This window comes from Eleutherodactylus coqui, chromosome 2 (genome assembly GCF_035609145.1).
Source record: "Eleutherodactylus coqui strain aEleCoq1 chromosome 2, aEleCoq1.hap1, whole genome shotgun sequence".
Taxonomy (NCBI): Eukaryota; Metazoa; Chordata; class Amphibia; order Anura; family Eleutherodactylidae; genus Eleutherodactylus; species Eleutherodactylus coqui.
In genome coordinates, this window is record NC_089838.1 from 326,343,712 (window position 1) to 326,371,102 (window position 27,391).

Sequence of the window (27,391 nt, forward strand, 5' to 3'; positions counted from 1 at the left end):
GGTTTGGACAGCAATGCCAGCATGTAACCCAGGAGAAGAGGCAGTGGTGCCACCCGCAGGCAGTGATTGTCCTTGGTTGCAGGTAGTGTGGTGCTTAGCTAAGGTGTGCCAGCAAGTGTGCCTTGCTAATTAGGGTCTGTCCAAAGTAAATTGTTAGGGGAGTGACGCCAGACTCTTGCCCCCATTTTGGCTTAATAGTGGGACCTGGGAGCCTCAGATGCAGCCATGCATGCTGCCCCTGCCCTTCCCTATCCATTTCTGTGGCGTCTCCATGACTTTCTGATGTTTTCTGGTGTTTGACAAGTCATCAGCTATGCGAAGCATTGGTCCCAGACAAAAATGCTCAAGTCGTCCATTGACTTCAATGGGATTCGTTACTCGAAACGAGCTCTCGAGCATTATGAAAAGTTCGACTCGAGCAACGAGTACCCGAGCATTTTGGTGCTTGCTCATCTCTAGTAAAGTGTGATTGTTCCCAGCAAGAGAAACAAAGTAATCTTGTTGATATGGCTAACAAAAATGCATGATGTTATAGTGAGCTTTTGGGGATATCTTACCCCCGTCATCAGGCTAATGAATGAAACTAGTTTGGATGGCACCTAGTTATAACATACAGATGCGGAGGGGAGGGGGACATTCCACTTGATCTAAATAAATGTTCACACAGAAATGTAGGACTTAAAATTACACTAATCTGAGCAAAGAGATAGATGATAACAGAATACGGAAGCATTCAATATCAATATGCAGGAAAGAAGGGCCATCTATGCACGCAAAAACAACAAATATCCCACCTCCAGGAAGCAATGGCTCTGATTGGTTCATCCAGCGCTACTCAGCCAATCAATACATCGCTCAATGAAAATGCAATGGCTGTGACTGGTTTATCACTCTCTGCATTGATTGTCTGACCAGAGTTTGAAGAACCAATTATGTTGTGGAGGCGGGATTTATGATTGTAATTGGCTGAGCAGAGTTTGAAAAACCAACCAAAGCATAGCTAGATAAACTAACCACAGGCCTCGCATTGGTTCATCGAGCGATGCATTGATTGGCTGAGTAGCGCTGGTTGAACCAATCAGAGCCATCGCTTCCAGGAGGTGGGATTTTTGTATCCTGCAACAAGGAAGTGATCTTCTGTGGGCGAACAAGGACTGCAGGAACCATGGTGGAGCTCCAGGGAGCAACGAGAGGCACCAGACCGAGCCTGCTGGGTAAGTATTTTTTTTTCCAGGAAATGCAGCTAGAGCTTATTTTATGGGTAGGGAAATGTATCACATCGCATCTCACAAAATTGGCAATTTTCAAACAAGGAGGCTCCATAGGAAAACATGGTCTGCAAAAAAAATATCTTAAAAAAATACAAGTACTACAGCAAAAAAAAATTTGTTATCGTAATAATCGTACTGACCCATAGAATAAAGTTATTTGGTCATTTGTGTTGCAGTTTGTGCGCCGCAGAAACAGGACGCAACGAAAGATGGTGGAATGTGTTTTTTCCATTTCTCTCCACTTAGAGTTTTCTTTTTTAAGTTTTTCAGTACATTATATGTAACATTAAATAGCAGCATTGAAAAATACAACTCGTCCCACATAAAACAAGCCCTCCTACAGCGACGTTGATGGATAAATAAAGGAGCTACAATTTTTAAAAGGGAGGAGAAAAAAGCGAAAATGTAAAGAAGCAAAAAAGCTCTGTCACTAAGGGGTTAAAGCCAGATACTGATAAATATTTTTCAGAATCAGTTTTTACTTTCAGTTTTTTTAATTCTATCATCTGTACATGATTATGGGGGCGGCCATCTTGCCTAAACTGCTGTTAATGTCATTTGGAGATATGTTTTACATCAGCCAAATGGATCATTGGAAAAAATAGAGGAAATGTTTATTCACTTCTATGGGAGATTGTTGTAGGTATGCTCTGTGATCTTGGCCGGATTGGGTATGAAAAGCAGCCATGCAACACAAAGCTCACCAGCCCAGATAAAATATTACCCTCCCCACCCATGCTGTTATTGGCCACTTGTTTTTTTTTAGTGGCAAAATCTTTACAAAAAAAAACTAAAATAATATCACATACTGTGTATACAAGGTGCAAATATTATCATGTCATTACCTGCACACTGATACAAACCCACCATACCAACATTACTAATAACTAGAGATGAGCGAGCATACTCGTCCGAGCTTGATGCTCGTTCGAGTATTAGGGTGCTCGAGATGCTCGTTACTCGAGACGAGCACCACGCGGTACTCGTCTCGATTAAACGAGCACTGACCATTGAATTCAATGGAGCCGGCAATACAGCCGGCTCTATTGAAAGTAATGGGCTGCCAGCGATTGCGGGATGAATTATCGGGAAGAGCTTAAATATATAAGCCCTTCCCTGCAATTCATCTAGAAATGTGTAAAAATAAAAAATATATATACTCACCTGGTCCCGGAAGAACGATGTTAGCCCATTGAATTCAATGGAGCCGGCAATACAGCCGACTCCATTGAAAGCAATGGGCTGCCGGCGATCGCGGGATGAATTGTCGGGAAGGGGTTAAATATATAAGCCCTTCCCTGCAATTCATCCAGAAATGTGTAAGAATAAAAAATATATACATTCTTACCTGGTCCCGGCAGACGGAGTTCAGCGCGGCAGGCTGCAGTTCTCCTGAACTGCTCTGAACAGCTGTGAGTAGTATTCAGCAGCCGGGGATTTAAAATCCCAGCCTGCTGAATGAGATGCCTCTGATTGGTCACAGCCTGACCAATCAGAGGCATCCCTCACTCACACCCATTCATGAATTCATGAATGGGTGAGTGAGGGCTGCCTCTGATTGGCTCAGGGGCAGCTCTCAGCTGTCCCTGCGCTGAGCCAATCAGAGGCAGCCCTCACTCACCCATTCATGAATTCATGAATGGGTGTGAGTGAGGGATGCCTCTGATTGGTCAGGCTGTGACCAATCAGAGGCATCTTTTTCAGCAGGCGGGGATTTAAAATCCCCGCCTGCTGAATACTACTCACAGCTGTTCAGAGCAGTTCAGGAGAACTGCAGCCTGCCGCGCTGAACTCCGTCTGCCGGGACCCGGTAAGTATATATATATATTTTTTATTTTTACACATTTCTGGATGAATTGCAGGGAAGGGCTTATATATTTAACCCCTTCCCGACAATTCATGCCGCGATCGCTGGCAGCCCATTGCTTTCAATGGAGTCGGCTGTATTGCCGGCTCCATTGAATTCAATGGGCTAACATCGTTCTGCCGGGACCAGGTGAGTATATATATATTTTTTATTTTTACACATTTCTGGATGAATTGCAGGGAAGGGCTTATATATTTAACCCCTTCCCGACAATTCATCCCGCGATCGCCGGCAGCCCATTGCTTTCAATGGAGTCGGCTGTATTGCCGGCTCCATTGAATTCAATGGGCTAACATCGTTCTTCTCTGCCACAGCTGTTACAGCTGTGGCAGAGGAGAACGATCTTTACGCTGACAGTGGGGGGGGGGTCTCACTCTTGCCGCTATTGTGGCTTAATAGTGGGACCTGGGAACTTGAGATGCAGCCCAAAATGTAGCTCCTCGCCTGTCCTATTCGTTTCTGTGTCGTTTCCATCACTTTCTTGTGTTTTGCAGATTTTCACAAATGAAAACCTTAGCGAGCATCGGCGATATACAAAAATGCTCGAGTCACCCATTGACTTCAATGGGGTTCGTTACTCGAAACGAACTCTCGAGCATCACTGAAAGTTCGACTCGTGTAACGAGCACCCAAGCATTTTGGTGCTCGCTCATCTTTACTAATAACACTATATAAGGAGCAAATAATATCGCCTGACCTTGATCACATACTACCACCACATAGTGACTGAATATTACCACCATGCTGATACTGAAAAAAAACATTATGCAAAGACCAGTATTGGCCTCATACAGTGACCAGATATACAGTGATGCCACTATATACAGTGATCACAGTTGACATCCTCTCTGACTGGAGTCATTTTCTTTTCCCAACATTTCCATCCAGCCCAGACTGCCAAGATGACTTCTCCCAGCCACAGCTTGTCTCTGTAGAATTAGAGATACAGGCATCTTTTCCACTATAACACAGCCCATAAGGCACATTAGCCTGAAATTACTCCCATAAGACCTAACTTTTATTATATAACTTAAAACCAGCTATTATTTACAGACTGTGTTGCACTACACTAATCCAGCTATTTCTCCCCTCGGACACACTAAAGACACCAGTTGTCACACACATCCACTCCCGGCTCGATTACTGCAACTCGCTGCTTATTCGCCTTCCCCATACCAGACTCTCCAATCTCCAATCCATATTAAATGCAGCTAGACTCATCTTCCTATCCAGCCACTTCTCGGATGCCTCTGCACTATGCCGGACCTGCATTGGCTGCCTATCCATTGCAGAATTCAATTCAAACTCCTCACCCTCACCCACACAGCTATCCACCGTACTGCGCCACCATACATTGCCTCCCTCCTGTCCATACATTACCCAGCCTGCACACTCCATTCCACTAACACACTCAGACTAAATGCCCCTCTAATACGAACCTCACATGCTCGCGTCCAGTACTCCTCTAGAGCTGCACCAGTCCACTGGAATGCACCACCCCAAAATATCGTCAATCATCGACGCACGGAACTTCAGACGCATGTTAATAACGCAACTCTTTCAAGCATATCAAATCTACTGAACTAATTCCCCTTCCACGCCTCACCCCCTACAATATTCCCACTCCCCTCCCCCTGAACCCACAGACTATTGTATACCTATGGCACCCCACATTCTCCACTTTGCATACAGTGTACATCTCCTTCCCCTGTACCTTCTGCATCACCTTCTTCTTTTTGTGTGTGAGCTAGTTGGTGTAGGTCCCCCACCTGTATGTTTCCCAGAAATTGAATACTACGTGTAACTGTTGTATTGTCTGTGTCCCCCTTTGCTTTGAAAGCGCTGTGAAATCAGTTGGCGCTATACACATAAAAACTATTATATTATTAAAGATCCATCAAGGTATCTTCATGACTAAAGTAGCCTATATCTCAGTTGCCACTAGAGATGAGCGAGCATACTCGCTAAGGCTAACTACTCGAGCGAGTAGTGCCTTATTCGAGTATCTGCCCGCTCGTCTCTAAAGATTCAGCTGCCAGGGAGAGTGAGGAGGAACGGAGGGGAGATCTCTCTCTTCCCCTCACTCCCCCCTGCTCACCGCTGCAGCTCACCTCTCACCCGCGCCGACAGCCGAATCTTTAGAGACGAGCGGGCAGGTACTCGAATAAGGCACTACTTGCTCGAGTAGTTAGCCTTAGCAAGTATGCTCGCTCATCTCTAGTTGCCACCAAAATACAGAATTACTCAGAGGGCAAGGCTATAATAGAGAAGGAAAAAGTCAGACAGCGCATTTATAACTTCCCATTATGACATCATTGGGATGCGCTCACATCTGTAAACCAATTCTCAAACCCCTCTCATCTCAGCATATCCCATCTGATCTCATGGTAGCTCCAGTAGGTCAATTGCCAGTAACTCTTCCTCACTCCTCATCTATCTAACCTATATATTGACAGGCAGCCGATAAGGGGGACAATATTGTAATTCTTAGCAAATTGAAATACGAAATTGTGGTCAAAAGACTTCCTGATGATCAAACAGCTTATTAAATATTACGCCATGATCCTACTGATCTGTATTTAAAAGAATTGGAATCAGTATTGCTCGATGCACTAATTGCCAATCTCATTACATCGGATGAATTAAAATTAATGTTCAATCCACATTTTACGCTTTACCAAAATTACACAAAAGTGTTGCACCAATAGCTGGCAGGCTGATATCTTCGGTAAGGAATAATATTACCCATAATGCAGGCGTATATGTAGACAAAATATTGATTCCATTTGTTTCAGCTCTTCCATCCTTCTTGAAATCTATCAAGGATATCATCTCAAAAATACGAAACCTTACTGTATCAAATCGAATTCTATTGGCAGGAATTAATGTTGGGAGTTTCTATTCGAATATCCAGTATAGTTGACGTCTTAAAGCCATTTGGTTCTTTCTAAATACAAAGGTTATTCAGTTTCGAGCACACAATGATTTTGTTATCAAGTTACTACATTACATATTCACACACTGTTTCTTTCTTTTTGAGGAACACTTTTTTCATCAGATTTGCGGTACCACGATGGGCATGCCATATGCCCCTTCCTATGCCAATCTTCTTTAGGGTGGGAATCACAAATTGTGTTTTCTGAAGATATGAGCTTATATACAGATTACATTTTATTTTGAGGACAATTTATTGATGACATTTTATTTTTTGGGAATGGTGAGAAATTTACAGCTAAATCCAACTCTCAATCCATTGATTTTTTATATCTCACCATTTCAATTGATGCATCGCGTTTTGTTCAGACTGATATTTTTTGAAAACATACAGCGACAAATAGCTTGTTGCAATGGCACAGTTGGCACCCTCAGCCCCTTAAAAAGAGAATACCAATTGGCCATTACTTGCGTGTGATGAGGAACTGCTCCACCAATATAGCCTATCAACGTGAATGTCAAACTCTTTAAAAAGATTAAAACTAGGGGATACCCCTCTAAATCCTTGTTCAAAGCTTATAAACAAGCAAATAGTACACAATGTGAGGGGCCCCTTTCCCTTAATATCAGAATATGGAGACAGAACCATCAAACATATTGGCACATATGATGCTTATGCTGGTCATGTTAGAGGTATCCTCAAAAAGTTTTGGCCCTTCTTGAGATAGGACCCAAATCTGTCAGACGTTTTAACTACAAAACCTTCACTTATATACCAACATGGACTAAACTTAACCCTTTCCAATCCAATTTTGGATTCAGGGTTTCCTAAAAGGCTTTCTCTTTTTGCTGTTGTACAACAGTGCTATCTGTTGGCTAAAGCCAGTGTGTGTGCACTAGAGAGGCTCCGACAGTGGAGTGGCTGGCAATAGACGGTAAGAATACCCTGTCGAACGACTTTTGACATTGGATCTGTACAAGCTTCAATCAGAATGTAGGAAGACATCAGACAATGGATTGGGTTAAGAGACTAATTGGTGCACAGACACTTTGTGAAACAACAGAAACGTGACTATGAACCAATCGTTGTGGAAAGTTTTCCATGCGATGACTGTAAATGTTGTCCTTGTTTAATAAAAACTACATCACTACGTAATCCACTGGATAATAAAGCATATCAAATCAAAGAATTCATTAATTGTGGAACAGCTGGTGCTACTTATGTGGCTGAATGCCCAGACCCTAAATTCTATGTGGGTAAAACCATCCAACAACTGCCGAAAAGAATTTTGAAACATCAAATGACTATCAGAATGAATATTGATACGCCATTGGCACAACATACGAACATGTTTCATGGCGGGGTTCCTAATAATTTAAAATTCTATGATTTGAGCCGAATTCACAATGGTACTTAAGTAAAAAGCTTCTTCTTGATTTTTCCCGCATCAATGTCTTAATGAGGGCTTCACCTTCTCAGCTTTCCTGAAGCAATCCTGCAGATTGGTACTAGAATTACAATCTCTTCTGTGTAAATTTTAATAATGCAGGGAACACTAAGGGGCGGTGAGCAGTGATCATCTCAATCGTTGATTGCCAATGAAATCCTAACAATATAGATAGTGGGAAGTAAGCTTTCAGTATAAGGCGGTATGTGCCGCTGTAAGAGAGTGACACCATGTTAACAAGTTGTTCTCAGTCCCTGGTCACATGACCAGAAGGAGTGAGGGGGTTACTGGCATTTGACCTATTGGAGCTTCAATGCGATTGAATGGGATATGCTAAGATGAGAGGGGACTAGCGATTGGTATACAGATGGGAGCGCATCCCGATGTTGTCATAGTTATAAATGCTCAGCATGACTTTTTCTTTCTCTGTTATAGCCTTATCCTCTGGGGACGCTGCTGCCAAACATGTCTGGAGGGCTATAATAACTCTGCATCTTAGTAGCAACTAGCGTCTGCACACTGAGAGATACAGGTTATCCGTTAGGATACAGTATACCTGGGTTATGCAAATACTTTTAGGGATCTTTAGAGCAAATTCAGTCTGCAAATTTTAATACAAACATATGAGGTGGTCTTAAGTTATATAATAAACGTTTTATGGGGGTAATATCAGGCTAATGTGCCTTATGGGCTCTATCATAGTGGTGATGATCGGATAGCCTGACTCCCATGAGAAGCGGTATATGAGTCTCCACAACTCTGCACAATCTGCCCATCCACTTTACACCAGACAGTAATTTTGCTCCACACAGTGAGGGCTGCTTTAAGTGGCCTCAACATAATAAAAATGCCCCCTATTATGGCCACATTTGTTATAATACTACTTCATGTTGCATCAGTAATGATGCCCCCTTATACGTCACTCACTTATAGTGCCCCTCACCTCTTCTGCTCCCCATGCCTGTGGCACACCTTCATAGACTGCCTGTCGAGATGCAGCATATTTTACTACTGTGGTATTGCATCATAATGTATGATCACACATTCAAGTCAACAGAAGAGTGAAAAGTTACGATGGTTAGAAGAAAATAACTTTATTTTTCTCCAAAGATATTTAATTTTTTTAAAGTAGTTCAGCAAAAGTAAAACCATATAAAGTTAATATCAGGATAATCATGCTGACCCACACAATAAAGTTATACCATTTTTGTTGCAGTGGGTACGCCATAGAAACAAGACCTCCCAGAAAATAGGAGAATTGTGGTTTTTTTTCTTCCTTTTTACTCAGCTTCAAAATTTCTAAAAAGTTTCCAGTAAATTACCTGTAGAATAAATGGTATCCCGCCAAAAATGTGTATTTATGTAAACATAAAAATTAAAAAAAATGTGAAGGTGAGGAGGGAAAAATGAAAATGGGGGAAAAACGGTTCATGTTCTTAAGGGGTTAATTAGTTATATGAAGGCTATTGGTCTGAAATGTATGAAAATTGGTGACAATGAAACCATTGGTTCCTATGGAAGCGCTTCCTGTGTGTGCTCTAATGAGCTTACTCTATTCACTAACTACCAGGTGAATCCAGTACTATCTGCTGAACACTGTCCTTTATGGGTCCAACACTGTCTAAGAGGCTGGGGGTGTTGACGGTAAGAGTACTCATGAATATCCACCCCCAAAGCCAGTTGTGCAGATGCTCCTTATATCAGTGACTTTGGCTTCCGCTGTGGTCTTCGCACTCTGACTAGTCCAGGCTATCGTTCTCCTTGTCTCTATAACTGTGCTTTCTGCCTACAGGTGAAGTCCTTGCTTGCATGCTGCGAGCCTGTAGCTGTGTGCTGCCACTCACACTGGCAAAACGGTGTCTTCATAGGTCCCAAGCTGCTGCGCCATACCATCAGGTGGGAAACAGGGACCCCTTTTTATAAGCTCAGGCTGCAGCCAATCCGCAGTGTGGTTAAGGTCCTGACACCCCACAGCATCAAGGTTAGAATAGATCAAACCATGTGAACTCCCTGAAGGTCCTGTCAGCTCCATACACACAATACAACTGCAATATATATATATATATATATATATATATATATATATATATATACACACACATACATACATACATGTATACTCAGGGAGTTCACAGGGTTTGACCTTTTCTAACCTTGATGCTGCGGGCTGCCAGCGAACATTTCTGTCTCTTATTTTCTAGAGTCTGGATGGGCGACAGCAGCATAGACAGGCTGAATTTCCTCATTTTGGTTTGAAGTTGGAATTCGTTGCATCAGCTTAGTTTTGTTCAGTTCAGAGTAATGAATGTCCTCCTAGACAGAACAAGTAATATGTATTAATGTGAGAACCAACACATATAAGTAAAGAGGACCCTCATGCCAGTGGGCCAGCTTCATAGCTTTGCAGTTGCAGTCCCGCTGACTATCACACCTTCCCTTTTGTTCATACTCCCTGCTGTTCCCCAATACTGGTTCTTCTTAGATTTGGTTCCAGGCTCTGTGAATGTGTCAACTACCAACTGTCAATCAAATCTGATGTATCTATTGAAAGTGAGTGGTGGGGACCTCCCACTTGACACATTCCCAGTGCTGTGAGCTGCATCTAAGGAGAACTGGTATGGGGACAGAAAGGGGAGGAATATGAGCAAATGAAAAGCCGGCCCCTCTGTCATGAGGACATAACAGGTCACCTTTACCAGTAATGCATCACACAGAGTAAATAGTCCACTGAGGTATATTCTGTTAATTTTTTTAAACAGATATTTTTTAGTAAATCTGAAAGGTAATCAATATATGTGTGTGGAGGGGCGGGGACTTTAAGGGTCACTCTAGCAAAAAAAAAAAAATAGTTTGTTATGTAAGTAGTCCCTCAGTATATATAAGTCTGCTAGTATTACCTTGTTTAGGTCATGTGATCTCATGAAGACCACGTTCTGGTATCTCCAGCAGTCACTATTTCAGTCAGTAAAACTTCCTGTATGATAAAACTGTATGTACTGTACGACACAGGCTCTTTACAAGGGGACAGAAACTCGTATTACAGTTACTGGTGATATTATAGGCTTCTGTCACACCATGACTATGAAGGAGATAATAGTTCACCCTCCCTGATTGTACATATGGTTTTTAGCTTATCTAGATTAATAAAGAAGGTAATGACAATCACACTGTCCTCCCAGCAGATAGAGATGGTACTGGCTCTATCTGGTCATAGGACTTTGAATAACCCACCATTCACAGTACTAAATATCATCAAAAGATTCAGAGGATCTGGAGAAATTCATGTGAACAAGGGACAAGGCTGACTGCACAGGCCAAACTACTGACCGGGAGCTAATAAAATGCTCAGGACTGTTTGCTCTCCTCAAGTACAAGCTACCTGCCGAGCACAATACTCTGGATATAAAGCAAACAGAGGAATGGATCTGCTGGGAGGTTTACTGTAAGTTTGATCTGCTGGTACTTACATTTTGCTTTACTTCTTCCTTACTCTCCGCTGCATGATTATGTTCTGTGTTCTGTTGATCAGATCAAAGTCAGAGTCCCCTTTATGACATCATAAGTATATTTCAATGACAAAAGAGTGTAAAAGTATATTCCTAAACTGGGCTGCAACTGTCAACGTTCCAAACAGTAACATACAGATGCAGCAAAGTTTAACCTGGCAGCACCTCAAGTAAACTGTGGCTTAGAACTTAGTGTTTTGTTAAGATCACCTGTCGCAGCAAGTTATCAGTGTCATGTTAACGTTTGCTATATCCCTAATTGATTGCATATATTGGGGGCTGATTAATAGGTTAGTCTTGCTTTCACCAACATTTTCTGAAATCCGTGCATGTATTTTGGGAAAAAATATATTTTTTGGAATTTTTTAATACAAATTTTCAACCATTTGAGTTCTGCAGCCTCTATGTATCAGAGTATATAGTAAATGCAGAATGCTGTTCACTAGAAAATCTACGACTGTCTGTCTGAGGGCTCAGTCTCCAGCTCCTCTGTCTCATTTTCTGAATGATCAAGTCAAAGTCAGAGAAGATCTTTCAGTAGAGAAAAGACAAAATGGCTGGTGGCTGCGCCATCAGACAGCCAGTAACAGATGTGCTTGTGAAAAGCATTCTGCAACTTGCTATATACGGGATACATAGAAGCCGTAGAACTCGAAATGTTCGAAATTTTTATTTAAAAAAAAATAGCAAAAATGATTTTCAGCCTAAATACTAGGCTAGGCTATATTCACATGGGGCAAAAATGCTGCAGAATGTTTGCTGTGGAAATTAAGATTATTTTCTGCCGCCATCTTCTGACTATCATAATTGTATTTTCCATTGAGACAGCTGAGAAAGGGCTTGTTTTTTGTGGTGTTGTATTAGTAATATAAATGTGTTTCTTAAATCAGCCTATGCATATACATACATATACACACACACACATACATATATATATATATATATATATATATATATATATATATATATATATATATATATATATATATATATAATATATCAGCTCCATGCACATAATAGAACTGCAGTATGTGTGTGTGTATATATATATATATGTATATATATATATATATATATATATATATATATATATATATATATTATTCATATATCCACCTTCATAAAAAATAGCAGTGAAATGGCTAACTGGTTCAATACTGTACACTGTGTGTGTGTTGCATTCTTGTGCGGTATCTGCAATACATCCCTACACACAATTCTCAGGACTTAACAAGGTCCTGAGATGTGTTTCTTATGAGAAAGACCTGCGATGCCCACCGCTCATAAGAGGGGGGGCTGCTCCTTATCTCCTCCCTTGGATTCCTTGGTCCAAATTGGAATATTAATAAAGTCTATGCTATTTAGGTATATAGGAATTACATGTTCACATAGCAACATACACCTGGGGCGTAAATCTATGTTAATCATCAGCGTCATTACATACTGAGCCAATCATGAGTTGTTATGATGTTGGGAGGGGTATGCATGTAATTGGTGTGTCATATTCAGTATAACTGTATTGTATTTCCTGTCACTAAAGCAGAAGGTTATGGGGACCGACGGGGAAAATCCGTGAGTTCAAATACTTATATTCATGCATGAAGCTTCTCATTATAACCAATCTGGAGCAAACCAGTGAAATCTTCTGGAATATGATTTATTCCCATAACAGTGTGATATCCTGTAATTTCTATTGCTAACAGAGTACATTCAACTGGCACCCGCCCTGTATGGAACGGAATCAGTTCCCAATTCCACTCCATACAAACCCTGCATGCACAGAACATAAATGTACACTGTGGGGCATAAAGGCACAGTTAGTTCACAATATTATTGGGGTAGTAAATACATTAATTTATAGTAGGCTACAATATGAAATAAAGGTGATGTCCAGTATTATATAAAAAATAGGGAATATTTTTTATTACTCTCTTAAAGGGGTTTTCTGGGCTATTTCCAACTGATGACCTATTCTCTGGATCAGTCATTAGTACTTGATGGACAGGGGTTCACCACTCAGGACTGCTGTCAATCAGCTGATCGTCCAGGTCACTGTCTAGTGCAGCAGGCGGGATGTTGTCATCAGCGGACGGGGCGGACGTTGGAACGCCGGCTTTACTCGCATTGATATCAATACCAGCACCACACTGCTACTCCACTTACTGCTCCTGTTATGGACATCCTATCTAGTCCATAAAAAAGAGCAAGAAGTGGAATATCAGCACTGCACTCCCATTCCTACTTTCTTCCCTGCCCTCTGATGACAATATCTAGCCCACTGCGTTGGATAGTTAGCTGATAGACGGGGTCCTGAGCCACATACCCCATCCATCAACTACTGATGGCCTATCTAGAGAATAGTCATCAGTTAAAAAGAGCCCAGAATACCCCTTGTAGGTTAATTTAAGCTAGACCAGGAAGATAGAAGATGCACTAACGTTATCACAGTGGTGCACACTGTGTGATAGATTTGGGGCATTTTGCTAGATATGTTAGATATTTTTGTTTTCCATATACCAACTCTTCATTGGCTCATTTTAAAAAACAATATTTTGCATCAAAATTTTGGTAGAATTTTGCCACTATATGGCGCTTTCTAAGACCCCTCTAAGCAAAGCCTTCTTTTCCAGACACTTTTTAAAACTGTCCAGTTAGAAACAAAAATTATTTAAAAGACATAATACATCAAGTTAAAGTCATATACACCAGTTTTTTGCCACCAATTAAGCCAATTATGCAACATGTAGCATAGCAAATATCCACTTAGGAGTTTTTTTTTCCAAGAGATAGCACCACTTTTCCCAGTGGACATCAGTTACATTGCTTCTGGATAGAAAAAATAGGTGTCAATATTTTTCCAATTCTCCAAAAGGGGTTGTCCAGGGTTAGAAAAACATGCTTTAACACGCCCTTGTTCATAGGGTTGTGTTTGGTATTGCAGTTGAGCTCCATTAAAGTGAATGAAAGCTGAGCTCCAATACCAGACACAATCCACGGACAAGGGTGGTGCTGTGTTTGGAAGAAAGCAGCCATGTGTGTCTAACTGTTGACAACCTCTTTAATAGTTTAAGAATAATCCAGAGTCTAACCTTTGTTGAAATCTCACTATACGGTCCTTCTTCTACTGCAAATTCCACTGGAAATCAAGGGAGAAGTTAAGCTACGTAAGACCAAAAAGCATTAAGTCTGCAGCTTATAACATTAAAGTATATCTGAGACAACTCTTCAACAAGGGAAAATTGAAAAACAAAAGGCGAACATTATCAAAGAAGGCGCTCAATGCTGTTATAGTCAGCAGGAAATCTTCTGCTGCATCATCTCTTGTCTTCTGTTTGTTGTCGGGCGCAATGTCAATGCAATTGTCTCACAGCTGATCTATCAGTCGGTTAACTCACTTTGCAGCCTAGTGTTATTTGGGGAGGAGTTCCGCATTGGCCAGCCTCACTTTGAATATTCCTGGCTTCTGCAGTGTGTTTCTGGTTACATAGTAGAGTAAGCTATATGCATTTAAATCCAGTATTCCTCGTTTAGTTCTGTGTCCCTAGTGCAGCTGGTTATTGTCAGCATAATTTGTTCCTCTGCTTATTACTGATTTACTTCTTGCCCCTATACATGTCCTTTGTTTAGTTCCCAGTTTGTACCTGACCTGTCTGCTTCTAGTTTAGTATGTTTTTTTGTCTCTGTTTTCTCATTTGTTTCTCAAGAACAAAGCTTCAGATAGGCTATTTGAAATAACTTTGGGTCACTCAGGGACAGTGGTGTCTGGTGTTAGGATCAAGAAGAGAGTAGGGAGAGACTTCAGACTTAGTGAGTTCCTAGTCATGCATTTGATACATGATTCATAAATTTGTTCTCACAACTGTCCAATTGTTATGTATTTGGCATTTGCAAGTCTTTTCAGATATCTAAGTACTGGGAGACATGGTTGGTACTCAGGAAAGATGATCGCTATAGATGAAGTTAAAGGAGTTCTCCAGGCAGCACCAGTGTTGCAGCTGTTCGGAGGTTCCCACCTTGCTTTCAGGCCAGACCAGGGTTTAGCAGTATTCCTACCTCTCCTGGAGCTGAGGGGTGTGGTGGTTGCAAGAGTAATGTCAGTCCTCACCTGGTGCTGAATAGCCCTGCTCCTATTTAAGCAGTGCTAGTATTGACTCCTGCGCTGGTCAATGCTTCAGTTGCCGCTGGACAGCTAATGAGGAACACATCCTGGCTGAAACTCCTCCGTGCGAGCTAAGTCCCTATTTCTGCTTTGTTTGGTTTTCTGTTTCACTTTCTTTTGTTCTAGGGCTCCCTGATAGGGACGTGTCGAGCGGGTCCGCACCTATCGGAGCGATCGGCCCACCGAGTAGGCAGGGCCCCCTCCTGGGTTAGGGGTTTATAGGGAGATGATTTCCTGTAGTTTTATGTTTCCTTTGCACAGTTGTGCCTTTTTCGTTTGTTTTGGATATTGCATGTCCGGTTGGACGCAACAACCGGCAGTCAGTGCTGGGATACACTGTGGTCGAAGCTGAAGCCACTCCTCCGACCCCTTGTGTAGTGACCAGTGCTCATACTTGCAGGCGCAGCTTTCATTTAAATCAATGGCCCAGGCACTGAGAGTGGGCTGCTTGGAAAACCCCTTTAAGTTCTGCCATCTAGTGTCAAACCTCTATTATCATTATCAAGATAATCTTTCTTAATAGAAATATCATACATGCAAAGGAAAAGATTGGACAGCCCAGCCAATCAAAATGTACTAAACTGTATGGAAAGAGATTTTGAAAATGGTGAGAAAACAAAACAAAAATGCAGAATATCCATTGTATAATGATTACATGATTTATTAAAAAGAAGAAAATAAAACTAGATCGCCTCCTTAAATTCTTCTAGAAAACTAGAAATGTTCATATAGAAGAAATCTATTACATGAGGGCAGTCCTAGGAAACAGTTCCAAAATGTTCTTACTTTTGCATAAATGTGGAAATAGTGTACAGTAATCTATGAGTGAGAGTCATTCACAAAAATACATATTTTACTTGTTTGATGAAAAGAAAGTTTGACATTAAATGATACAAATGGACATCACATTATATTTACCATAATCTGGATTATCGGAGGTTTCATCAAGACTGTCAACATAAACAAACAGTAATATAAAAATAAGGTAAATTCAGTGAAATATTCAAACAGAAATGTATGTTCCAATCTTAATGATGTATTAGTTCACAACCCCCACACTGGAGTATTTGTACTTGAGAAGGACCCCGCTGCGGGTTCATACGGGATGTCTTTGATATATCAGCATCAATAAAAACATTAATTTCATTGCTGACCAATGTTTCACTTATTTGGATACATTGGAGTCTGGTCACATTGGACAATATTACCGCTGCATCTGGCAGTTGCCGATATTCACAAATGGGAACCATCTCACCCAACTGTTCAGTTTCCCCAAAGCTCAGATCCCACCCAACCTTGGATTAGAGAGATCAGAGTAATGGAAAGAAATGTGATCCGGCTCTACAGGATATACTGTTGATCATGGCCATGATTATGGGTCCATCTGAAGCACCTGGACATCCACTGCTGGATATGATATTGATTTTTAATATCATCTAAATAAACAATTATATTTTACAAAATCTCCTAATGACCCGATCACATTTCTTTCCACTACAGTTGCCCACATGGGTCTGTGCTGTCCGTATTTTTAACTTTTTTTTACACTATTAATTATGTATTAGCTGTTACTACAAAAAGCAATGGAATAGCATCGCACTCCTCTGCCACAGCTGTGACAGCTGTGGCAGGGGATTCCTTTATCCCCGCGGGGAGTCCCCTCCTCAGTGAACACTGTGACAGTGTCACAGCTGTGGCAGAGGAGCGCATCTTCTCACTATGTTTTCAGTGGGGCCGGCGCTGCTGCCCATTGACAACAAGGTGAAACCCCTATACGACAGTATCCAGGAGTTTCACATTTTTCTGCTTTGGTCACACATTTTCTAGACATGCGATATGCGCTTAAAAACGCTGTCCTATCTTTTACATGTGTAATTTTTTTGCGCTTGTAAAAAAAAAAAACGCACATGCGACCATTTTCATAGGAAAGCAATGTTTCTTATACTACCTATTTTTTAATGCATCCATACATGTGCTAAAAAAAAAAAAATCGGTCATGTGACTGCACCCTAATATGTAAGAGGATTCTCCAGGAGAAATACGATTAACCTGTTATGGATGTGTCCCCCTTTTTTTTCTTCCATTTTTTATTTTTCTTCCCCGTTTTTTTATAAAAATCATAACTCCTTTATTTATTCATCGACGTCGCTGTATGAGGGCTTGTTTTTTGCAGGACGAGTTGCATTTTTCAATGGTGCTAAATACTGTACCATATAATGTACTGAAAATTTTTAAAAAAATTCTAAGTGCAGAGAAATGGAAAAAAATGACATTCCGCCATCTTTGGTTGCATCTTGTTTCTATGGTGTAGAAACTGCATAAAAAATGCCATGATAACCTTATTCTATGGGCCAGTATGATTACTACAATACCACATTTGTTTGCTCTACTACCTTCATTTTATTTGTTTCCAAAGATATTTATTTTAATTTTTTTAATATTTCCTGCTTCCATCTTCTGACAGCCATAACCTCTTTATTAATTTGTCAACATAGTTGTGTGAGGATTCTTTTTTTTTTTTCTTAGACAAACTGTAGTTTTTTATTAGTACAATTTTGGAGTACATATACTGATTGCTTTTTATTCAATTTTTTTTTCCTGGAGACAGAGTTGAACAAAAAAGCGCATTCTGGCATTCTTTCTTTTTTTTCTGCTGACATTCACCATGTGCGTTAAGTAATGCATTACTTTGATAGATAGCATTTATTACGGACGCAGAGTTACCAAATATGTTTTTTAGTTTTATTATTTAGATTCTTTTATTATAAATATGTCAAAAGTTTTTTTTTAACTCTTATTACCTTTTATTTTTTTAATAGTCAATAAAACAATTTTTTACTTTTTTTTAGTCCGTATGGGGAACAAGAACTTGTGATACTTTGATGCTCCTGCAGTATGGTGTAATGCCATAGCATTAGATTATACTGCGATCTGACAGACAGTCGAACAAGCCATGCCACAGGCAATCTGCATAGTCAGCCCTGGAGGCTTTCAGAAGTCCCTGTGGAGGGCAGTGCCGCTGTCAGAATTTTAAAGGGTTAACAGCTCCTATGAACAGTGCAGCTTATGGGAACTGTTACGGGCGGGTGTCGGCTGTAAGAAACACCCAACACTTGCATTGTATGGAGCGGGATCAAGCTGCAATTCCCCTGCGTACACACCCCTAACGTCCTGTAGCATTAATGGGTTAATGACCTTTTTCTCAGCATAGGTAATTAATAGTAATTGATCCTCATCAAGTACCCCCGAGGAGAAGGCAGAAAGGGTCTTTCTGCCTTCTCCTTTACACATTACATAGTGCTCAATTAGCGCTATGTAATGTGTAAAGGAGACTCCGGCCAGCGGTCACATGAACGCCGAGCCGGGAGCCCGCACCGTGGGAGGACCTGCTTACCTGACCAGTGTCTTGCGCATTCTCCTTCTGTCTCCCGGCCCGGCGATCATGTGATCGCCGGGTGCCACCAGACCCCAACGGTCACATGATCACCGAGCCGGGAGGCAGAAGGAGAATGCGGAAGACGCCGGACAGGTAAGCAGGTCCCTCCCTGCACCCTCCTGAACTCTGTCAGATCAGGAGGGTGCAGGGAAATGTATTTTTTCTCATCCATTCTCCCCAGCTCCGATTTATTTGGAGCTGGGGAGAATGGGTGAGAAAAAATAAATAGATTGGAAAGGGTTAAGAAAAGGCACTCAGAGCTGCATGGCGGCTTCTCACACACTTGTGGTCCTCCAGGTCACTAGCATAAAAGCCTGGGTAGATTGGGTACAGGGCACACACAAGGCAATCGCTCAGCCTCTTCCATCCTGAGGCTCCTTGTAGGACCAGGCACAGTTCTCCTAATCACTCCAAGTCTTTCAGATTTCCCCAGACTAAGGACTCTTGCATACACCTTGTAATCACATATATATTACATGGTCACATGACACACTACAAGATACATTTTCTAGACATAACCCAGACAATAACCCATTCAGTGCTGCAGAGGTGCAATACACATCAAATGCACTCACATAGAAGACACTGACAATACATAAGCACAAGACAAATGCATTCATACTGATGGAAGAGCCCTGTCACTGTGGGACACTCCAGTGCCAGCCTACTTTTCTATGGCTAACCATATAGGTCAGGGGTGTCCAAACTTTTGGCATCTCTGAAGCCACATTGGAAGAAGAAGAGTTATTTCTCGTAGAAGGGCTACACATTAAATGCTCAAGCACTAACAAAACACATTGGAATTCCACATGTGGATTTTGCCCATTTACAGGGCTAAATCTGCCCGCAGGAAGCCATGGATTATGCTGCAGTTTTTAGAGGTGGAATTTGCATATGGGAAATTTTGGTTGGAGATACAACAGCTTCAGGCCGTCATGTATATTTCTGGAGGGACTGCAGTTTATTAACAGGACAGTAGATGGCGCTGTCACTGATACTTATATATAGTCTCTCTGCTATTGAATTATATTTTTTGCTGTACTGCTGTATACTTGCTGTTTTTTCTTCCTTCACTTTCTTCTTTCTGTTTACAGTCCACCATGTTAAATTTATCTCTTTGACTCACACATGTGGATCCAGTAAAACTAGTTGTTCCTCCACAATGTCTGCTTAAAGTGTTGCATCCAGCACTCAAACTCTGCAACAACTTCTGCCATGTGAACGTACCCTTAGGGTTTAAGTATTCAATTAATACCCACTTGAGACATAGAGGCAGGCAGCCTGGACCTGATGACTTCTAGATTAATGCAGCTGGGGTGGCTGACGTGGCTTGTCTACTAATGGCTGCCTGCACCGTGCCGCCCGCTCATGATCTCACATAGGCTCACTCACTACTAGTGCTGGACACGAAGCTTGAAAAAGATCCACATTCTGGGATCGAAACGTTGCTGTTGTAAACCTCTGTCCTGTGATCAATAAAGCAATGACTGATTAAGTTAAGACTCTCGCTGCTGTTTGGATTGCTGCTGGAACCTCCAAGTGCTGAACACGAGGCGCTGGTCATGCCACAGCCCGAGAGAGAATTAAAGAGGGGCAGGAAGAGGTGGAGCTAATACGTCCTGATGCCTCCAGGCTGGCAGCATGTCACATGTCACCCCATTGAAAGTTCCTACCTGACTCCAAGACCGATGCACATGATCAGCATTGCCTAGAGGTGCGACTGTCAAGCATTGGACCAATGAGGGGGCTCTCCTGCAACTTGGAGCAGTAACAGCAGTGGCTGAACTGTAAGTGCCCACCAGCGGGCTCCATCTCCTTGTGTGCCAGTGCTTCAGTACTCCATCACACACAGTAGTAGTTGGGCAGGTGGGTCGCTGCACTTCTTACATATCAGGGCAACATTGTCTTGCTAATAGAGATGAGCGAGCATACTCACTAAGGCAAACTACTCGAGCGAGTAGTGCCTTATGCGAGTACCTGCCCGCTCGTCTCAAAAGATTCGGGTGCCGGCGGGGGAGAGCGGTGAGTTGCGGGAGTGAGCAGCAGTGGGCAGGGGGGAGAGAGTGAGAGAGAGATCTCCCCTCCGTTCCTCTCCGCGCTCCCCAGCCGCTCCCCACCCCCCGCCGGCACCCGAATCTTTTGAGACGAGCAGGCAGGTACTCGCTAAGGGCAATGCCCAATCGAGTAGTTTGCCTTAGCGAGTATGCTCGCTCATCTCTACCTGCTAACAAATTGCACCCCATCAAGCTAGATACAGTGAGAATTTGTTGAAATAGGCTGTAATGTTATTTGACTTTTTTGTAATTTGAGGACTATATCGAACAGGTCTTCTACTAATATACACAAAAATGAAAAAAGTAACTGTAGATGCTTCTTGGGTAATAAGGAGAGCAATACTTACACATCCTTCTTTTTACAGATGACACCTAGAAAAACACATACGCAGAATTAATCTTAAAGGAAAAGTGCTATCAGAAAATGACCCCGTGTATAAAGTCCCCTTGTGTGAAGTCTTTATGTTAAGCTTATTTTCTAAGAATTTTTCGTGATTTTTGTTTTGTTTTTTGATGTCATCATCTATACTTAAATCCCTTTTACGCGTGACAACCTGTTGGGCGCAGATACCCAATAGGTCATCCGAGTGATGATTGTTCCTGTGCTTTTAAACAGGTATGATTATAGCTGAGCCCAATCACAGTAAACAGGCAGTCGTTCAGAGATCATACTGCCTGTTCACACAGGACGATCGGCGTTCAGTTTTTATTCATGCAGGAAGTGAGCGACGAATGATAAAATAGCAAATTCTCATTCAGTTTGTGCACACATTTACACTGAACGATAATCCTTCAGATTCTTACTGGATGCGGGAATCTGTATAATTATATTTTTTGAAAACCCAGCATTACCCATTTTATGCGTTTTTGCGTCCGGATTCTTTTCTCTTAGGCAAATACTGATGAAATTTGGTTCTAATGTCATGTGGAACACGTCCGTAATACTGATCCATATTACAGACGTATTTCTGAATGCTCATATAAAAGCACCCTTAGGGTGCATTCAGACGACCGTATATCGGCTGGGTTTTCACACCCAGCCGATATACGGCGTCTCTCTCTGCAGGGGAAGGAGGCTGGAAGAGCCGGGAGCAGTGTTCTGAGCTCCCACCCCCTCTCTGCCTCCTCTCCGCACCTCTGCACTATTTTCAATGAGGAGAGGGGCGGAGCTAATTCCTGGAATTTAGCCCCACCCCCATTCCGCCTCCTCTCATTGCAAATAGTGCAGGGGGTGGAGAGGAGGCAGAGAGGGGGCGGGAGCACAGAGCAATGCAAATACGCAAGTGTGAATCCAACCTCAGGCTCTATTCACAAGTGGGAGGGCAATTGTGTTCACTGAAAGCTAACCTGTTCCGTACGGTTTTGTGTGTTTGCTATGTATTACTGTGATTTTTCACACGGGATTTGCATCTGTTTTACATACATTTTTCTCTGCTCTACACTTCCTGGGTTTTTTTCATGTCATCCCCATAATAACTTGTGTTATAGATTTCAGTCACATATTGGACAAACAGGTTGGCCAGTTGAATAGGGGTCTCCCTCCCCCCCCCCCCCCCACTAAACCAACACAGGATGTAAAAGGTTTTATGACCACCTTTCCCAAATTTACACAAATGTGGAACACCTGAAGTTGTGGCTCCTGGTATTATCCTAATGCAACTTTCTGGTTTTTTTGGACAAACTTCTGTCCCATTATAAGGGGAGGGTGCTTGCAGCACCCCCTCCCCCCTTACAGTGTGTGGCGGCTCAGCTGCCTGCAGCAGCCGCCAATGGCCATGAGAAGTTCACACACTAACTTGAGACTCAAGGCTGATTTAGACACAACGACTTTCGCTCAAAAATCGCTCAAAGCCGTCTTTTGAGCGATAATCGTTGGGTGTAACTGCACGACATTGTGCAGTTTTCATTAATCCGTTGCTCATCGTTGTCTATCAGCGTGCAGGGACACCCTGCTTGTCTTCTGCATCCTCCGCTCAGAGCGCTTGGCTGTATAACAGCCGGGCGCTCTGAGCAGAGAACAGCTGGATGCAGAAGACAAGCAGGAACACCCCGTTTGTCTTCTGCATCCTCCGCTCAGAACACAAGGTGATCGTTCAACGTTTGAGTAAAAAGAACACAATGCTTATCGCTCAGTAATTGCTCAAAAGATTTTTTGAGCGATAATCTTTGTGTCTAAATCAGCCTTCAGCTGAATGGTTGGGAGAAAGACAGAGTCTGTTTTTAGTCCAGCTCCACTGCTAGAAAGCAGTATCGGGGAGTAAGTAAGTAGTTGAATCACTTAGAGCACTACAAATAGTCACATGCTAGACGCCAAGTAAAGGAGGCTCCACCTCCTCAGTTATGTCACTGGTGCTATGATTAGCACTTCACTGCTGCCGCTAGCAGGGAATTGAATGGGCGGTAAACCCCAACCCCGGACACCTCTACGTGATGCTGCCAACAGCTATCTTGATGAGAGGTGATGCAGCAGTATGAGAGACTCAACAGGAGTGTGACATAGCGCTGAAAGAGCAGTTGAAGTGGCGGAGGCAGCTACTGTGCAAAGCACTGTGTAAGACGCAGAGGAGGCCACTGTTTGTGGTGCAGCAAGAGCAGCGCTGTCCCCAGGCTGTGGTGCACCACATATACCTGCAAAGGGCTGGATGACTAGAGCCAGAATTCCAACAGCAAAAGGATGCTTATAGAGATGAGCGAGCACATTCGAGTATTAGGGTACTCGAGACGAGCACCACGCGGTACTCGAGTCAATTCCATTTCCTTCCCCGCATGTTTAGTGCCATTTTCTAGCCAATAGACAAGCGGGGAAGGCATTACCACTTCCTCCTGTGACATGCCAGCCCCCCCCCCCCCCCCCCCCACAGCAGTGAGTGGCTGGGCCGATCAGGTGACTGCAGAGTACTTAAACTGGTCCCGCCTGCTGCTCGCCTCAGACACATGCTGGCAGAGGTTAGGGAAAGTGCTGCTGCTTATACAGGGATAGTGTTAGAGTAGGATCCTGTCTTCAAGAACCCAAACGGTCCTTCTTAGGGCTCCCACACCATTGCGCTTGCGTTTTTAACATTAAAAAGTCCCATGGACAATCGCGTTGACAAAAAACACAAACACAAGTGGGTGTGAGCCCTTAAGGCTCCTTTCCACTGGCGAGGTAATCGCACGTTTTCAGTGTGATGCTCAGTGCGAGCTCTCACAGGAAAGTCCCACACATGTTGTTCTATGACAACCTTTCCACTAGCGATGTTTAAGGGCAAGCTGCGATGCGAGGATTAAAAATCGCAGCAGGGGGATTGTTTGAGCGTTTTGCATTTTTCTGTCGCCCATACAGTGCAATGGCAAAACAGATTCTCGCATCGCAACGCAAAAGGTTGCGATTTTGCACGTTGCAATGCGATTTTAACATTGTGATTTTCTCTCAGCGATATCGCTATCGCCAGTGGAAAGGAGCCCTTAGGGTGCCTGTCCACTAGCCTTTTTTGATCGCTGCGTTTTTTTTTCACACAATTGTCAATGAGACTTTCTAATGGTAAAAACGCAACGCAACGCAGTGCAGCAAAAACGCAAGTTGTGCTGCGTTGCGTTTTTAACATTAGAAAGTCCCATTGACAATAGAGTTAAAAAAGCGCAGCGATAAAAAAAAGGCTAGTGGAAAGGAGCCCTTAGGCTAGGGTCACACAGGGCGGACTTGTTGCGGTTTTGCTGCGGTTTTTCCGTTGCGGTTTTGACGCAGAAGAACTGCTTCTGCGGCAAAACCCCTTCAAAGGTTAATTTGGGCTTGTGGATTTTGCTGCGGATTTTCGTGCGGAAAAATCAGCAAGCGTTTTTCCCTGCAGCGCTTTTTTACTTTTGTCGCGTATTTATCGCGTATTTGGTGCGGTTTTGGCTGCGTCCATAGAGGTCTATGGACAAAAAAACGCTGCGGAAACGACCAAAGAATGAACATGCTGCGACGCGGTTGCATTTCCGCACTGCGGCTGTGCGGAAAAAATCCGTCCTGTGAGAACAGCTTTTTGGCAAATCTCATTTGTGCTGCATTGCGCTACAAACGCAGCGGTTTTGCCGCAGTGCGGATATGCAACGGCAATCCGCGGCAAAACCGCGGCAAATCCGCCCTGTGTGACCCCAGCCTTAGGGCTACATCTGACCGTGTGCATTACTGTTGTGGCTGGCTGGGAGCAGTAGTGCGCCATTTTTTTCCCCATCCCGGGCTGTGCAGGCCATTACAGCTATAGCGTTCTCAGTCTGCAGTGTAATATGCAGAGTTTAGGGACAGAGCTGCTGCTGATACAGGGAAAGTGTTAGAGTCGGATTTTGTCTTCAAGAACCCCAATGGTCCTTCTTAGGGCTACATTTGACCGAGTGCATTATACTTGTGGCTAGCTGGGAGTTGTAGTGCATCCATTTTTGTATTACACATCTAGGCCTGTTCCCAGCCTTTCAGTAATAGCCTTCTCAGGCTGCAGTGCCGTACAACCAGCTCTCACCGTGAAACTGCTCTCTAACATCTCCTAACCTACTGCAAGCGACTTCAGTTATACCGTTCTGTGTCCGCAGTGCATTAAACACAGTGTAGGGGCAGAGCCACTTCTATAGGGAAAGTTATATACACTATACAGTCTGTATCCTCTGTGCAAAAACCCCAAAGCTCCTTCGTTGGGCTGCATCTGTCCGTGTGCATTTTAGTTGTGGCCTGCTGGGAGTTGTAGTGCATCCATTTTTGTATTACGCATCTATGCCTGTTCCCAGCCTTTCAGTAATAGCGTTCTCAGCCTGCAGTGCCGTACAACCAGCTCTCACCGTGAAACTGCACTCAAATATTTTCTAGCCTTCTGCGAACTACTTTATTTAAACTGTTCTCTGTCTGCAGTGAATTAGACAGTGGTCTCACCGCTAAACAGTCCTGTAATATTTCCTGGGCCACTGCTAAGTATTTCAGCTCTGCCGCTGTGCAGAGCGTCTCACAATACTTTCCTTGGTGGGGTTGAGATCGCCGCAGTTACCAGCACTATCCACTGGCTTTACAGTCTTCTCCCACTCCACCGAGCCTCTATTATCTACAAGTCTCTGCGAGCAGTAAATTACCCCTAGGTATCAGCGCAAGACAGCGGGTTAAATTTTTCAAGTCACAGCATAGAGCCTCCGTTATCTACAAGTCTCTGTGTGCGGTGAATTAGCCACAGTTGTCAGTGCTGTACAGAGGGGTAATTTATTTGGGCCCTGCTCTATTCTTAATCCACCATGATAAGGAGTAGGGGTAAGGGTCAAGGACGTGGACGCGGATACAGACGTCCAAGTGAGGGTGTGGGCACAGGCCGGGGTCCTGGTCTAGGTGAATCACAGTCAGCTGCTGCAGGATTAGGAGAGAGGCAAGTTTCTGGGGTCCCCAGCTTCATATCACAATTTATGGGTCCACGTGGTAGACCTTTATTACAAACACAGCAGTGTGAGCAGGTCCTGTCGTAGATGGCAGAAAATGCATCCAGCAATGTATCGACTACCCAGTCTTCTACACAGTCCACTACTCCCAGCCTAGGGACTGCAACTCTGAATCCTCTGGCTGCTGCTCCTTCTTTCTCCCAGGCTCCTCACTCCATGAAAAGGACATATTCTGATGAGCAGGCGGATTTCCAGGAACTGTTCTCAGGTCCCTGCCATGAGTGGGAAAAAATGGTTCCTCTCTCACCTTAGGAGTTTGTCGTGACCGATGCCCAACCTTTGGAAAGTTCCCGGAGTCCAGGTGATGAGGCTGGGGACTTCCGGCAACTGTCTCAAGAGCTTTTTGCGGGTGAGGATGATGAGCACAGTTTTCTGTCAGTGAGGTAGTAGTAAGGGCAGTAAGTCCGAGGGAGGAGTGCACAGAGGATTCGGAGGAAGAGCAGCTGGACGATGAGGTGACTGACCCCACCTGGTTTGCTAAGCCTACAGAGGGCAGGGCTTCAGAGGGGGAGGCAAGTGCAGCAGCAGGACAGGTTGCAAGAGGCAGTGGAGTGGCTAGGGGTAGAGGCAAGGCCAGAGCGAAGAATCCCCAAACTATTTCCCAAAGCACCCCCTCGCGGCAAGCCTCTGCGCAGAGGGCTAGGTGTTCAAAGGTGTGGATGTTTTTTAGTGAGAGCACGGACGACCAACGAACAGTGGTGTGCAACCTGCGTCGCACCAAGATCAGCCGGGGAGCCACCCCTACTAGCCTCACCACCACCAGCATGTGCAGGCATATGATGGCCAAGCACCCCACAAGGTGGGACGACAGAGGACTAGATGTCGAATGTCATCCACGCAAATACAATTGGCTATGCTGTTTGATGTCATTGTAACACTTCAGTACACGTACCTCCTATGGCAGAACAAAGGGGTCAGGGAGTGAAGATAAAGTACAGGTAAGATACTCCTCCACCCTTTCGTACCGGAACACAATTTTGTCCTCAAACTGGAGGGTTGCTTTGAAGCTAAGATTCTGGGTTTTAATGTTAAGTTCAGAATGTAAAGGGCTTCCTTGGATAAATTGGGCATTGCTATGCCCAGGCCATGCTCAGTGGACAGTTTGCTTGTGGGTCCAGTCAGGAAGCACCCCAGGCTGGAATGTAACAGGGAGGATGGGGTAAGGCCATCCTATCTGGGGCACAGCGGAGCCACAGTTCTTGTTGTTCCCCTGTTAAAGCATTTGAATACCAGATCCTTGTTGCATAAACTCATCTTACTGGTCTTTGGTAGCCAATGTTGTAAAA

The 27,391-nt window shown here is 43.3% G+C and overlaps 1 protein-coding gene and 1 long non-coding RNA gene across 2 annotated transcripts in view; both read right to left on the reverse strand.

Moving 5' to 3' along the window:
* Positions 1-27,391, reverse strand: part of LOC136610887 (uncharacterized) — a 96,693-nt gene that overhangs the window by 31,786 nt on the left and 37,516 nt on the right. The window lies entirely within an intron of this gene.
* Positions 9,690-27,391, reverse strand: part of LOC136613171 (uncharacterized) — a 32,997-nt gene continuing 15,295 nt past the window's right edge. Inside the window, exons 6-10 of the mRNA XM_066594014.1 lie at positions 21,023-21,047; positions 16,104-16,135; positions 14,116-14,162; positions 10,988-11,038; positions 9,690-9,833 (exon numbers count right to left, since the gene is read on the reverse strand). Of these exons, the coding sequence (XP_066450111.1) occupies positions 9,711-9,833; positions 10,988-11,038; positions 14,116-14,162; positions 16,104-16,135; positions 21,023-21,047 (278 nt within the window). The 3' untranslated portion in view covers positions 9,690-9,710. The remainder of the gene's footprint in view (positions 9,834-10,987; positions 11,039-14,115; positions 14,163-16,103; positions 16,136-21,022; positions 21,048-27,391) is intronic.